Source organism: Neocloeon triangulifer, unplaced genomic scaffold, assembly GCF_031216515.1.
Source record: "Neocloeon triangulifer isolate White Clay Creek 2 clone unplaced genomic scaffold, ASM3121651v1 ptg000014l, whole genome shotgun sequence".
NCBI lineage: Eukaryota > Metazoa > Arthropoda > Insecta > Ephemeroptera > Baetidae > Neocloeon > Neocloeon triangulifer.
In genome coordinates, this window is record NW_026775556.1 from 17493703 (window position 1) to 17507543 (window position 13841).

General features: G+C 33.2%; 4 protein-coding genes across 4 annotated transcripts in view; 3 read left to right on the forward strand and 1 right to left on the reverse strand.

Annotated features, from left to right (window-relative positions):
* LOC132199891 (zinc finger matrin-type protein 5-like) lies at positions 1-1902 on the forward strand. The gene is made up of 3 exons (XM_059624980.1): positions 1-224; positions 912-1046; positions 1126-1902. The coding sequence occupies exons 1-3, from the start codon at positions 98-100 to the stop codon at positions 1359-1361; spliced, it is 498 nt and encodes a 165-aa protein (XP_059480963.1). The 5' UTR covers positions 1-97; the 3' UTR covers positions 1362-1902.
* LOC132199888 (nose resistant to fluoxetine protein 6-like) overlaps positions 1-13841 on the forward strand; it is a 135056-nt gene that overhangs the window by 83591 nt on the left and 37624 nt on the right. The window lies entirely within an intron of this gene.
* The window catches only part of LOC132199887 (nose resistant to fluoxetine protein 6-like), a 19687-nt gene continuing 7329 nt past the window's right edge, over positions 1484-13841 (reverse strand). The window contains exons 7-13 of the mRNA XM_059624974.1: positions 12843-13011; positions 11127-11320; positions 7242-7383; positions 3927-4116; positions 2957-3099; positions 2515-2632; positions 1484-2372 (exon numbers count right to left, since the gene is read on the reverse strand). Coding sequence (XP_059480957.1) covers positions 2224-2372; positions 2515-2632; positions 2957-3099; positions 3927-4116; positions 7242-7383; positions 11127-11320; positions 12843-13011 — 1105 coding nt within the window. The 3' untranslated portion in view covers positions 1484-2223. The remainder of the gene's footprint in view (positions 2373-2514; positions 2633-2956; positions 3100-3926; positions 4117-7241; positions 7384-11126; positions 11321-12842; positions 13012-13841) is intronic.
* Positions 6450-13841, forward strand: part of LOC132199889 (nose resistant to fluoxetine protein 6-like) — a 27959-nt gene continuing 20567 nt past the window's right edge. The window contains exon 1 of the mRNA XM_059624978.1: positions 6450-6565. Within this exon, the coding sequence (XP_059480961.1) occupies positions 6497-6565 (69 nt within the window). The 5' untranslated portion in view covers positions 6450-6496. The remainder of the gene's footprint in view (positions 6566-13841) is intronic.

A 13841-nucleotide genomic window follows, 5' to 3' on the forward strand; every position in this document is an offset into this window, starting at 1 on the left:
AATAAATTGTTCAAAATCGAGGAAGAAGCACAACAAAAGTTGTAAACACTACCGCTCCTAAAAACTTTTGCAATTTTTGCGAAATATAATAAAAATAATGGGTCGCAGATATCATTGCGATTATTGTGAAAAGTCCTTCAAGAACGACGTGGTGTCCATCAAAAAGCATCTATCATCTCTTCACCATGAAAGAGCACGGCAGGAATATCATGCCCAATTTAAAGGTTAGTTTAATTTTTTGTTTGTAAAACTAAATAACATTAAAATACAATTGTAAATTATATATTTCTCTTACCTTTATTTACTTACAAAAAGTAATAATACCAATATTTAAATTTTTATATTAATTGAATTTTAATTATTATTTAATTTATTTATAAAATATAAATGTGTTCTTTATTTTGTATATTAAAGAGAATATAATATTGAAAAAAACTGAATGTCAATTTATTAATTTATTTCCATGGATCGTGTGATCAGCATTAATTATCATAAATGTAAACTGTGAAAATCGAAAACGCGTAAATTTTCAATGGGATTTATATCTAAAAAATTCTGGTCTAAAATTACTAATTAATTTTTCTTTAAGAAGTCACATAATTGAATAAATATATATCTCCAACTCTGAGGAAGAAGTTGACACTCGAGTATATGATAAATGGAAATGAAGAAATGGGGCTTGTTCTCTTTGTAAAAAATTGTATTTAGCCGTTTTGTTTTTGAATAAATACAACGAGGACAAGCCCGATTTCTTCATTTCCATGATTAATTGATAATTGCAATTTGATGTCATCAATTGGTTTTAACATTCAATTGGAAAAAAAATCAACATTATTTGATCATATAAATTATACTTAATTCGAAGCCTTTCTTAACAGTGATATTAAATAATATTTATGCCTGAATTGCAGACTTGGCGACAATCTTGCAAGAAGAAAGTGCAAAAAGGACGTGTTCGAGGTTTGCCAATGGTGACTGCCAATTTGGAGCAATGTGTCGGTTCAGTCACTACTCCCCAGGCCAACTGCAGTTTTTCCGTCAGCAGGGTATTTTTTTGACATATTTAAAAATCAAACGAAATCTTAAGGAGTAACCGGGAGTAACTAAATGAAAACTTTTCCGCAGTTGAAGAAGAGCGAAGGAAAAAATCAGAAGAGCCATCCCTGACCGACTGGCTGCAAAAACGATCAACCGCTCTTGAGCAGCACAAACTGCCCTGCACTTCCGGGTCGGAGGACAATGTGAACAGGGTGGTCTGGGCCCCGCCACCGTCAATCAGCATGCACCAAAATTTGCCTCCATCTCTGCAACCTGTGCACGTCAGGGATTTTGAAAATTTTCAACCACAGAATTGGGGATAGTGAAAATTAAGTGATGCACCTTGAAGACTGATGAAAAAAATTTCCAGTATTTTTGTTTTGCCTGACAATGAAATTAAACTAGGATAAAAAAAAATTACACTCTAAATCAATTTGTTTCTTAATTTACTTTATTTACAAAATTGTCTTCAATACTATCCCATCGGTAAGTTGAAGAGAGAAAGATATAAAATTGTATAAAAATAGACACATAATATATAGAATGTTTACAAAATTTAGTGCAGCCTAAGAGATTAGTAAAGTCTTCTGGAAAAGTTTTGGTTCCGCAATTAAAATCTTTCACTAATTCCAATAAAGCATCAAAATTATCATTCAGTTTTTTATCTAATGGCAACACAAACTTTTGCATTTATATTACTTATTTAAATTATATGGTGGGTCACACATACAATTTTAAAGGATATCCTTAGAGTGTAAATTCAAGCGTTTGAAATTGTTTTGATTTTTAAGAAGATCACAAAAGCAAAGACTTAAACACAATGCAGTCCACAAATGCACTCTGGTTATAATGAATATGACATACAATTTATCAATTCAAGTTTCTAAATGTAAAATATTTTAAAATTTGAAAGTTGGCAATAGCAAGAAAGTAATTTATTCAAGGTTCTGAAAAAGGAAATTTAAAATGTACCAAGTAATATGTGTGTCCTTATTCCATTTGACATTAAGCTTTCGAAATTAACTTGAGATGATAATTTTCAAAGACTATTATGACAATGGTTTTCACACCTGCTCAAATTATTTGTCGTGGCTTAATTTTAATTATATTTTTAAAGATACTTGAATTGTTTCCAAAAAAGTAATAATGTATGTAAAATTTAAATAGGAAAATATTAAAAATTTGTCATTCCGTTTTTCTGTAAATTTCAATTGGTTCTTCTTGCAAACCGTGATTGATCTTTGCTTGGTGGGTTTCATCCTGGTGAAGAACAGTGATAGGTTGGTTTAAAGAGTCACATTCTGGCAACTCGGCACTCGCTTTGCCAATGGTTTCTGGGAATAAAAAAATTTGTAATATTTTTTATTAAAAAAGCAGCGCACAACAAATCAATATTTTTTTGCAAAATGGGCTCAGCAAGGGCCAAAACGATTGTCGGATAATTGTAATAAATTTTATGTAACAAAAGATCATCACCTTTGATCTTCTTCCTGAGGAGGATTTTTTCGAGGGCGAGGAATGGCGACTCGAAAAGCAGGGAGAGGAGGGCGCCGCCGAAAAAGGCCATCAGAATGTCACCCATCGTCATCCACAGCTGATGGAAAGTAAGAAAGTAAAGGATAAATATTCTTTTCTGGCAGATAGAAACACTCTTTTAACGACAAGAGTGCATTAAAAAGAGTGTAGGGAGAAAAAACTTTTGCTCTCATTCTGCTCCATAAAATTTTACTACTGATGCAGCATAAAGTTGCTGCGAGATGGGGAGCGCGCGCGAAGCCAACCAACAAAATAGAAAAAACATATTGAAGCGCGACTCTGCGGTTTTAATCATGAAGAGCACAGTGCGAAATTCAATATTACGTAAAAGTTAATTTATTAAATTTTTGCGAATATTTGTGCTAGTTAAACTATTTCCAACCAGAGAAAAAATGCTCATGTAGACGGGAACTCGAATGGTGGCGACGGAGTAAAGTTGGAGGGCGCCGTGGCAGAGGAAGGCGCAGTAGGTGAGTCTGCTCAGGGCAATCACGGGCTTCATGCTCAGCATGAGATTCACCACACCTGCGGAAATCAACAAAAATCATAACATGTTGAACTTGATTGATCACAACTTATAAACGTGAAATGGAGCCGCCAAATAATTTTAATAAAATAATGATCTCCAGTGATCGATAGACTTTTGTTGGACCGGCCAATTTTTTTATTCATATAAAATACTGACAAAAGTATAAAAAGAAGAAGCGAGGAAAAACAAGAAAACCACAAAATCAACTAACTAAGAAAAAATTTAATCGAACTGAAATTTGATGCATTAAAAAAATAGCATCAAAATTGTTATATGATGAAGGGTTGAAAGATTTTTTTTTCTAGAATAATTTTAAAATATTTTAAATTATAATGACTTTATTTTTTTGTCTCCTTTAAAAATTGGTTTCCCATCTCAGTTTGAGAATTGAAATTTATTTATAAAACTCTTCAAATTCAATTTATATTTTATTTTTCTTAATATATTTGATAAATATAATATTTGTTTGTTCACACTTTCGCTTTTAACTCGTCAACCAATATTCTTCTTTGTTTCCTCCGCTTTGAAGGTCAACATGTTTGAATTGAATTTATTCTTCTGAATACAAGGAAAATTGCCTAGAATATTTAATGCGCCTGGGCCGAATCCTCATTCGGAGCGTATTTTTAGAAACAAATATACCGCCTAATTTATATCAAAACAATAAGGCGCCTACGCGAAAAAAACCCACTTGTGGGCTCTTGACAGTTCAGATTAATTTTATCTGGCCCTAACTTGACCTTGACTATAGAGACCGAGTCTTCCAAGATTTGTATTTATGAACAAATTATGTTCGCCCGAGAGTGAGTAAGAATCCGGTTACCTTTGCCGCCCGTGCAGACGGCGAACACAATCCAACTGATGCCCAGACTCCAGCCGACCCTGTGCAAGGCCCCGTAGACAGCCGCCTCAAGCGCGATGTATTCGCGCCCTGGCAGGTAGAATATCCAAGCAGACAACATCGAGGCGGCAGGCAATGCCGACAAACTCCACCAGCAGATGCGTCGGGTGCGCTAAATAAGCAAAAATAAAAGAGATGTTACTTCTTTATCATTTCAAAAATTTTAAACAAGGTTGGAACGGATATTTAAAAATTTAGATCAAATTTTTTACCCGTTTTTGGTAATTTTTTATCAAGAAAGGAAAGAAAAATCAACACGTCATAAAGTAATAAGCTTTTCTCTGGATTTTTTTTTAAATATTTAGGATAATAAAATCAGTTTTTCCTCTCCAATTCGTTGTCAGTTGAGGTATTTAATACGTATCTGTAAGGTGACCGTTAAATTTTTCACTAATAGAAATATAAATTTTAGCAAATGTCATTGTTTCTCAACGCGAGTGGAGAACTTTTGGGGAAGATGAACGAGAGCGCCGGATATTTAGCGCTAAACCCGATTTACTTATTAAATTAAGTGTTGAATAATTAAAAAATAAAATGAAAGTTTTTGCTTCCACTTTGAGGTAACTTTGCGGTACGTTGTAAAAAGTGATACCAATGCATTTCAAAACAAATGTAAGTTTTAAAGTCAAGCCGTCCCTAATAATTATTTTTCCAACCTCATTGCAACGGTATAATTTACATAACTTTAGTTGATGAACTTAAATTTTTAATAATTATAATTGGAAAGACTTCTGATTTCATTGAATGCAATGCCAATTCATTGTGAATACTCACACCTAGCCTATGGTTGGTCTCTACGGAAAAAGCCTCTAAAAATTCATATTTTCCAAAACTTTAGAAATTTTTCAGACACAATTTTTGCCTGATTTTTTACGTGAGTTGAGATATGAATTAGATGATAATGTTTCTCTGTCCCAATTCTGAAATGTTCGTGTTTCATGTATTCGTGAATTTTTAGTATGTGTGAAATTCTATATAATCGCGGCCCAGTCTGAGAGTTTTTGCACCTACATTAACATTAGTCAATATCCTTGGGTCAGTGTACCAGAATGTACATTTTTTTAAAGGTCACAAGTACAAGTACATTCTGAAGAAATAACGCATCATACTTTTCAGTGCCAAACAAAAAAAAGACCGATGTTTGATTAACTCTCATTAAAAAATACCATGTTATTGAAAATGGATGCAATACTGATTTAATAATATGAAGAGTTAAATTTTTTAAACTATATGTCACGCTGAAGCCCTGAGATGTTTATATACATATTAGTTACATTGGTAAACAGTCATGCAAATTTACTCAGGAGCTTATTAGCAGGGACGCAGCAAACATACTTAATATTTACAACCTTGACTTAAGTGTGATTGTGAGTGGATATCTGTTTGAAAATACATTACTGAGTTTATGTAATATTGCGTGTCATACGGAAGGGCAGAAAATTATTCTTGACATTTAACAAGTAAATCTTTAAAAAAAAGTGATAAATTTGCTGTTAATTATTTCTTAATTTGTTAGGACAATTTTACTGAAAATTTTTTATTTTAAAACGTTTTGCATTTAACAACAACAGTTTCAAATTTACTTTATAAGTTGGTGAAAAAAACTCAGTGAGGCTTTTGTTTCACAAGAACAAACTCAAATTTGCTTGAGTTTTAAATAATGTGGCTCATCGAACTCATAAGGTTTTGACGAGTTTGCTCTTTTTGATTAAGGTTAGGGAATTTTTTTCGAGAAAGTAGCCGCTAGCGAAAGTGACAAATAAATGAAGTGATAATGAAATTCACATATGTCAGGCATGCCCACATCACATTGTACAGTGCAATGCTGTAACATGCTGTTCTTCCCCTTTCATTTTCAATTATGACATCTACCTTAATCGTGTTGGGTTATTCTTAGCAATATCTTGTACTTAGAGGTGAAATCAGAATTTGTTTAGTATTCTTGAATTAAATTAATTCTCAATTAAAAAATTGAGACTTATTTTAGGTTTGTTTAAAACATACAAATTAATTACCCAAATTACGAGAAATAAGGTATTCAAATTTCAAAATTATTTTATGATTTAATTATATTGAAAATTAAATCACGAAAAAAAAATATAATGGGAATAAAAATCAGACTTGCAATACCTCAGATGTTTTTTTTTCTGAAGTTAAATTCACGGTAAAGTTAAAAATGCGGTTTGAAACCTGTTGTCACTCGATTAATTGTACTTATTTTAATGCAAGTGCGATTCAGCGAATCCGAGAGTTCACATTGGAATCTGTTCATCTTGGCCGCCTCTTTAATACCCTTTCTCGTTCTCGGCACATTAATAATCGGTCTTTCTTCCATTCTCCGCGTTCGTCTGGTAACAATTTATATGGCACACCTATAAAGCGAGTTTGTTGGGGGTTTCCTATATACTCGCAACAACATCTCGCACCGATGCGGGAGAGGTTAATATTTGCCAGATACAATTTCGTGTTGTAGTTCTGGTCGAGTCGCGACGATGGCAACCCACCTCTTCTGCTGGCTCTTTTGCGCCTTGCATATCTTCGTCGGAATTTCCGCTCAAAGTGTAAGTAATATTTTTATCATTTTTTTTTTAATCGGAGGTTAATAATTTCAAGTAGCCAAGTTTAGTTTTGATAGCTTATGTAAGAAAATTTATAATATAGTAAATGGATAGTAAAAAAAATAGTACAAAATTTTTCAAATTATTGGAAAAAGAAATAGGGGAAATCTGTCAAAATTAAAAGAGCAAGAGATTCACTACATCTATCATAGGAAATAGAAAGTAAGATTTGAAGTTAATTTTTATTATTTTTTGTTCGTCCACTTCGTCTATATATAAAGCCACGTTTTTTTTAAATGTTATTGTTCAAAATCAAAGTTTTGTAATAAATATTTTCTCTTCTTTCTAATTAAGTAATTTAATAATTAAATCTATGAAAGCTGTAAAACTTAATTATCAAAATTTCTATTTAATTTGGATTAATGAATTGGCGGTAGCTCATATAAATCCCAATCCAAAATTGATTAGAAAAAGTACCCGTATCAAAATTCACCCTAATCTTATTTGTCCTTTGTCGTCATTTCGACACACAAAAGGAACGCAGAGTCTCAATTCCGGCGATCGACCGAAAATTCACGTGCATATATACTTTTGCTTTCGATCTCTCTCTACCTTGTGTAGTCGAAATCCGCGCTTCTCCCGAGTTCGCATTCAAGCGGAATAATACAGTTTAAATTACCTGCGAAACTTTGAATTTCTGGTGCTTGGCGAGGAAGGTGAGGTACCCGAACGCCATGCCGATGAAGTAAGGGCTGCCGCGGGTGTGCGTGGGCGCGTACATCATGCGGAACGTTTGGTTCGAAATCGGGTCCTCCAGCGTGCTGCGAACACGAAACCAGGCGAATAATCACTCCTCCAAACTTTGTTAAAATTCAATCAGACAGGTTGTTTACTAAATTTGATTACGGGAAGTTTGCGGTGAAAACAATTGAATTGTGATGGGTGAAGAACGCAAGTAATTTTTAACAATTCAAAGAGAGTTTTCAGATATTTATTTTTCTAAATCTTAAAAAAAAAGCTTTAAATTACTGTTTCACGCAAGAATTATTAATAGAGATTAAAAAAAGCATTCAAAAAAACACTCACACTGAAAGTTTTTAATTATTTCGATTATATTATAAAAAATAATAAAAGCTATTAAAAGAAATTATAGTAATAATAATCTCAGGATTCTGGTAAACACAAAACAATTTCACGCAAAAATATCTGCAACAAGAAATATCAATAAGATTAAAATAGTTGATTAAAATTTTAATTTACCATTTTCCCGAAAAAAAAGAAACAATCGAAAGCATTAACGTTACTTTTTCTATTCTGAAAACTGGGTTATTCAAACATTGATCTACACTTAAATTTATTTTAAACATGAATGTCTTTTCATTTTGGCACCACAGCAGAAAAATATATCTGAATTGCGAAGAACCACAATATTGAATATTTTTATTCTTGAATGAAAATATACGCAAATTACATCACCGATGTTGACATTGAGATAAACAAATTTTGCACAATTTAATTGTAGTTTTTAGACAGCGTTTCATTAGAGGCCCACCTGGCTTTTCACCACCTAATGAATTTTTCCCCCCAGGGAAGAGCCCTGATTTGCTAAATCACGAAATAATTTGGGCAAAAAATATAATTACCTCCTTCTCTAGCTAGAGTGACATTGAGCGGCTCAAAAGCTCTTAGAGGAAAAGTTTTTTGTTCATGATTTCAACTGCGCTCCTTTCAATGGAGCTCAATCCATAGCCGGTCAGGTAGAAAAGATGCCAAGTGCCAGAGGAGATAAAAAGCAAAAGAGCTAAATCCTCATTTTGACCGTTTATTGTTGGATATGGTTCATTTTAACTATATATGAGTGACTGGATATCATTAGATGCCAAAAAAGCTGTACATAACATAAATTGATCTCTTGAACAGCATAAAAAAAACATTCTGCATCGGAACTAAGAAACCACAAGCATTTAAAAAAAAATTCGTCCAGGAAACTTATACACTTATATTTTGTTAAAAAACCTCTCAACCTTTTCCGACAAGATCAAAGTCACCTGACCTATTGATTTTATTTTTTACATATTAATTGGGGGGATATGAACGTGATTTGTATTTTTTTTTATCTATTTTGTTCTGACCAATTTTTGAGAATAAATCAGTCTACAAAATTACGATCAGAAAGTATGCTAAATTTCAAAAATTCAGTTCCATCAATAAATTCCATTTTTCCTACTTTGTCTCCTTGGAACTGATTTAAAAAAATCCAATGATTATAATATGTAGAGTAAAATTGCCATCACAATTAATCGTTTTTTTTTCAAAAGCCTCTCCTTAAAACAAAATATCTTTGAATTGAAGAGCCACAATAGTTTATATTTAGTTTTACAAATTAAAATATAAACATATGACATCACCGGACTGATCTTGAATAGGAGACCAGAAAAAATGGCACAGCTTAATTGTAGTTTTTAAGCCGTTTCATCACAGGTGGTTTTTGCCACCCAATGAATTTTTTCCCAGAGGGAAGGTAATCCTGATTAGCTTCATTGGTAAAAAAATTAATAATTACCTTGAGCAATTCAAAAGCACTTAGATATTTTTTTGTTCATGATTCAACTCAGTTCATTATCCACTTTCACATCAAAGAATAGATTATATTTATTTAGATGATCAAATGAAAATTAAATTTTAAGAGAGGAACCCTTGTTAGGACAAGATTGAATTGCTCAACGTATTTTTGAGTACGTATTATTCAATTGTCATATGTCCTTTTGAATTTAAGGATAAATATTATCAAGCGTAGCGCTCCAGGTCAATACCACAAAAAGATACCCCGGGCACTCAAATTTTGGTAACAAAATTTATCTGACATACTTTGGCCATGAAAATATATCCGGCAATAAATGGTTAGAAAAATTTAGCTAACATGAAAAAATTGAAAGAAATATATTTTATAATAGAGTGTAGCAGAGATCACGTTGATTGTAACTAAAGTTGTCTGCGTAACTTTTTTAATGAGATAAATCGTGCTCATCCGTTTAATGAAAAATATTTTTTTTTTTTTTTGTGAAGATAAGAAGCTTATTTTCCGAACTACTATATTCCGCTATTAGTTTTCACGGTGAATAAAGCAGGTGCGTTTCTGCTCCTTTGTGAGAAAACTCTTTTTCTTCGGAAGCTCTCCAGGCGATGTTTTAATCAAGCGGAAAGATAAATGGGCGCTCATTAATTACCAATGAAATACACATCCGCGCATGGAAAAATAAGAGGCCGCCGCTTTTCCGCCGCCGCCGGCAAAGAGGAACTGCTGAACTGAACACTGAATGCGTGGCTGTTTTGAAGAAATCCGGGACCTCTGATAAAGAGAGGGCGAGAAAGGGTGAAAGGGTGCAGCGTCCATTAATTATGAGCCGCAGAGATAAGAGATTGAATGAGAGACTGAAAGTGAGTGATATGTTTACACGGGCGCAAAAGCGGAAAGATGTGATGACGCGAGCGACCTTCTCAGAAAGAAGACGCGTGTCAATCACTCAAAATTACACCCTCTATTATGCATTATAAGGGACGCGACGCATGCTAACGACTCTGGCAGGGTGGCTGGAGGAATTCGACCGGGCGCCAACGACACCCTTCTGCGTCAACACGCTTGAAATTGATTCAGCGACGCATCGAGAGGAACGATCGTTATTCATCTTGAACAACGACCGCTTTATTTTGCATTTGTAATTTTTATATAAAATTTATTTTTTAATCTTAAATATGAATTTAAAAAAATGTTTTTTATATTTCTTTTGTTATTTCTATTTAATAATAATAAAGTTCAATTTAACTGTTTTTAATTTTTATTTCCATTATTAGATTTTCTTAAATTTATTTTTCTAATCGTAAATATGACAATAATACGAAGTTTTTGTCATTTTATTTTGTATTTATCCCGTCGATAGCAACATTTGGATCAATTTTTAAGTTAGTTAGAAAATTTCAATATTCAAACGGATTTTTCCACTTGTTATATTTATATTTTGAATACATTCTGATAATCAGGGAAAATACAATATAATTATTAATTTACTTTCCTCATTGTAATCAATGTGAAGCCCAAGGGGATGATCACTATATTTATTAGATGTGCCGTTTTTCCAGTAATTCTTTTGGTTAATTATTGCTGCGTGAAATCTACTCTTCTCTTTTAAGCGATGGAATTTTAAATGATTGTGATTCAGAATTTAACTAGATAATACTCAAGCAGAAAATTTAACTGACTCTATTTTATTATCTTTTCATTCTTATCTTAATTACAATTAAAAAAAAGATATGGGACAATTTACCCAGTTCAATCAAACTGAATGAAATACTAACTTTTGAATTAATTTTGATGGTTTAAGTTAAAAGCGGAATCAATTTCACGTTTGTAAAATAAATATTCTCAAATGAGAATTAACTAAATTGACTCGAGATTTTCTAAAACTAAAAATAATACAAAGCAATCATTATAAAATTTTTAAAAATCATCATGTTCTGTTTTTTAATTTGTATGAATAAGCTGCGGAAAAAATGAAAATTGGCTCACTTCATATAAAGCAGCAAGAGGGCGTCCAGTTCCTGCAAAAGCGTGACTGCGAACGGCACCAGGATTGAGGTGACGATGGCCATGGTGAGGACGGCCTTTCCGAGCGTGGGTCGCTTCCACAGCAACGCGACGATCGGTACGGAAATCACGAACAGGTGCATGTCGCAGGACAAGTACCACGACTGGAACATGCACTGAAAGCAAAACACGGAGATGCATTCTCTGTAGAATATGGAGATGTGCGAAAAATTATTATCGAAAGGCCGGGAAGGTAGGCAATCTGCGACGCACGTCCGTCGGCCAGGCTGCGGACGAGTGGCTATTCAGGCGCAGCGTTAATTGGGTTTCTGACTGAGAAATGTATGGAGAAACCGGCGGTCGGCAAAGAGAGCAGACCTCTCACGTGACCCGAATTTTGCTTTGTGTGCCCGTGCGTTACGATGGAAGGAGTTTCTTTCCAACTTAAAACAAATTTTAAATTCGAGAGTTTTCAACTTCCAGATGTATTTGAGCAGGAAATTGGTTTGCGGCACAATGATAATTTTCATCTGAAATTAATCACAGTTAAAAGTGAGAAGTTAAAACAAAAATTCTAACTCAATTTTTCAATAAATCAAATGCATCCTTTTGAAAAGCTTCAAGACTAAATTGACATTCATTGTCAGTGCAATGAGACCAGAAAATTGAAAAAAACTTTCTTAGGAAAAGGTCCACAAACCGTTAATAGATAACAAAACCAAGTTATTCCATCACAGAATCGTGTTTCTCTCCGCAAACTTTTTTTTCCTAGAAATTTTAGAAGACAAGGTTGGCAAATTTGAAACTTTTTATTTGTAAATTTAATTTAGAAACTGACAACAGACACGATTTTTTTTAAGGTTTGTTTTAACTTAATTTGATTCTAAAACTGAATTTGAGATCCTTTTAAAACTAAATATATTATAAAAATATTTCAAAATTCAATTGATTAAGAAAAAAAATGCTGTTTTGACCGGTCTGCTAAATTGATACAGAAAAGCTATGCAATTTGATTGGCATCAGCGTCGTGCAGGTTGCTAACCTTACCAGTTTTTTTACAGACTAATTTTACCGCAAAATATATGTCATAAACATTGGTCAACATTTACTTAAAATAAGTTTTATTTGCAATTTGAATAAAACAATTAACAACTGTCGGGCATTTGATGAAGTTTTAAAATAATTTCTCCCCCAATTTAATCAATTACAATTTATTTTCTACCTTGCGATGAAAAATATAAAATAGTAAATAGTCGTAAAATTTCAAAGAAAAGTCAATCGTATTTATAAAATTCGAGTGTCTCAAAATTGAAATTTTTATCACATCGGACATGAAATTTTTTTGTTATAGAAATTTTTAAATCATATTTTAATGAGTAATTTCCAAGTGCGGTTTTTTTATTATTTGACTTAAAAGAGAATGAGAACATGGAAGTGACTTTTTGATTTAGCCAGATTAATTAATTATAATAAATAAATATTGGGAAATCATTGGAAATTAATTTAATGCTTTTAAGTTTAGAAAAACAGTCATAAATATCAGAAATATTTAAAGGAAATTAATCATGGTTCACTTGGCCTGACGATTTTTGACGCATGGCAAATTAATGAAAGCGGTTAGCGCATGCAGGTGGATGAATAATCGAACGCTGCGGCCGGGTGCAATTAAACGCATCTGGCTCAATGTCGGTAACTCACCATGGCGTCGGTGTTGACGTAGTTGTTGATGTACAAAAGATTGGCCCACCAGTTGTCGGCGCATCGGGTCACCTCGCGGCCCACCTTGGCGCTCCAAATGGGCCCCGAGCCGAGGTGCTGCAGCAGACAGGCGTACACGCAAACCACCACCGCGTACACCGGCGTTAATCTGTCCGACAAACACAAACACACATGAGCCGTTTGCTTCCATTAATATACAAATGCACACACACGCAAGAGAGAGCCTTGCCCGCCGCAACCCCTTTGGCTTGCGAAATGCAAATTCGCCCCAGTGCAGCCGGCCACTGATTGGCCAGACGCAACTTCTGTTAATGGACGATGCACGCCGACTTGCTAAACAGGTGCATCCAAAGGGCATTGACAGGGGGTGGAACTAACAAGAAGTTTTGATGATTAGAACTTACTTGCGATTAAAAAAAAAAATGACTTAGAATTCGAAAAGCTTATTCTAATGGCACATTGATTGGATTTGTCCTGATTTATTTCAATCGTAATGATTCTGTTTCAATTGTTGAAATCTGAATTCTTACAATCTGAATAGCCGCGAATAATAGGAAAATTAAACGATATCCTGAGAGACGTGTAGAAAAATATATAATTAATAATTTGAACAAAAGTATTCAATACAGTCGATTTTTCTTTTGTATCTGCTTTTGAATTGGACACATTTGATCTAATTTCTTAAGTATTTGTGTTTCAAACATACAACAATTTAAACATTGTATAATTATATTATAGTAAAGAATTTGGCGTAAATTTTGGTACAAGACCTTGCGAAATATATTTTCAAATAATATTTTTCTGTAATCTAATTAATAATCCTGCCATTATATATTAACGCTTCTATTTAAATTACTTTTTTTTTAATTAACTACATTTTTTTTCTTCAAAATTTCAAGTTGCAGTTAAATTTAAAACTTTAAGTTATCAATTATCGACTTGCATTTTCCTCCCAAATAAACGAGGAACATACTTTTG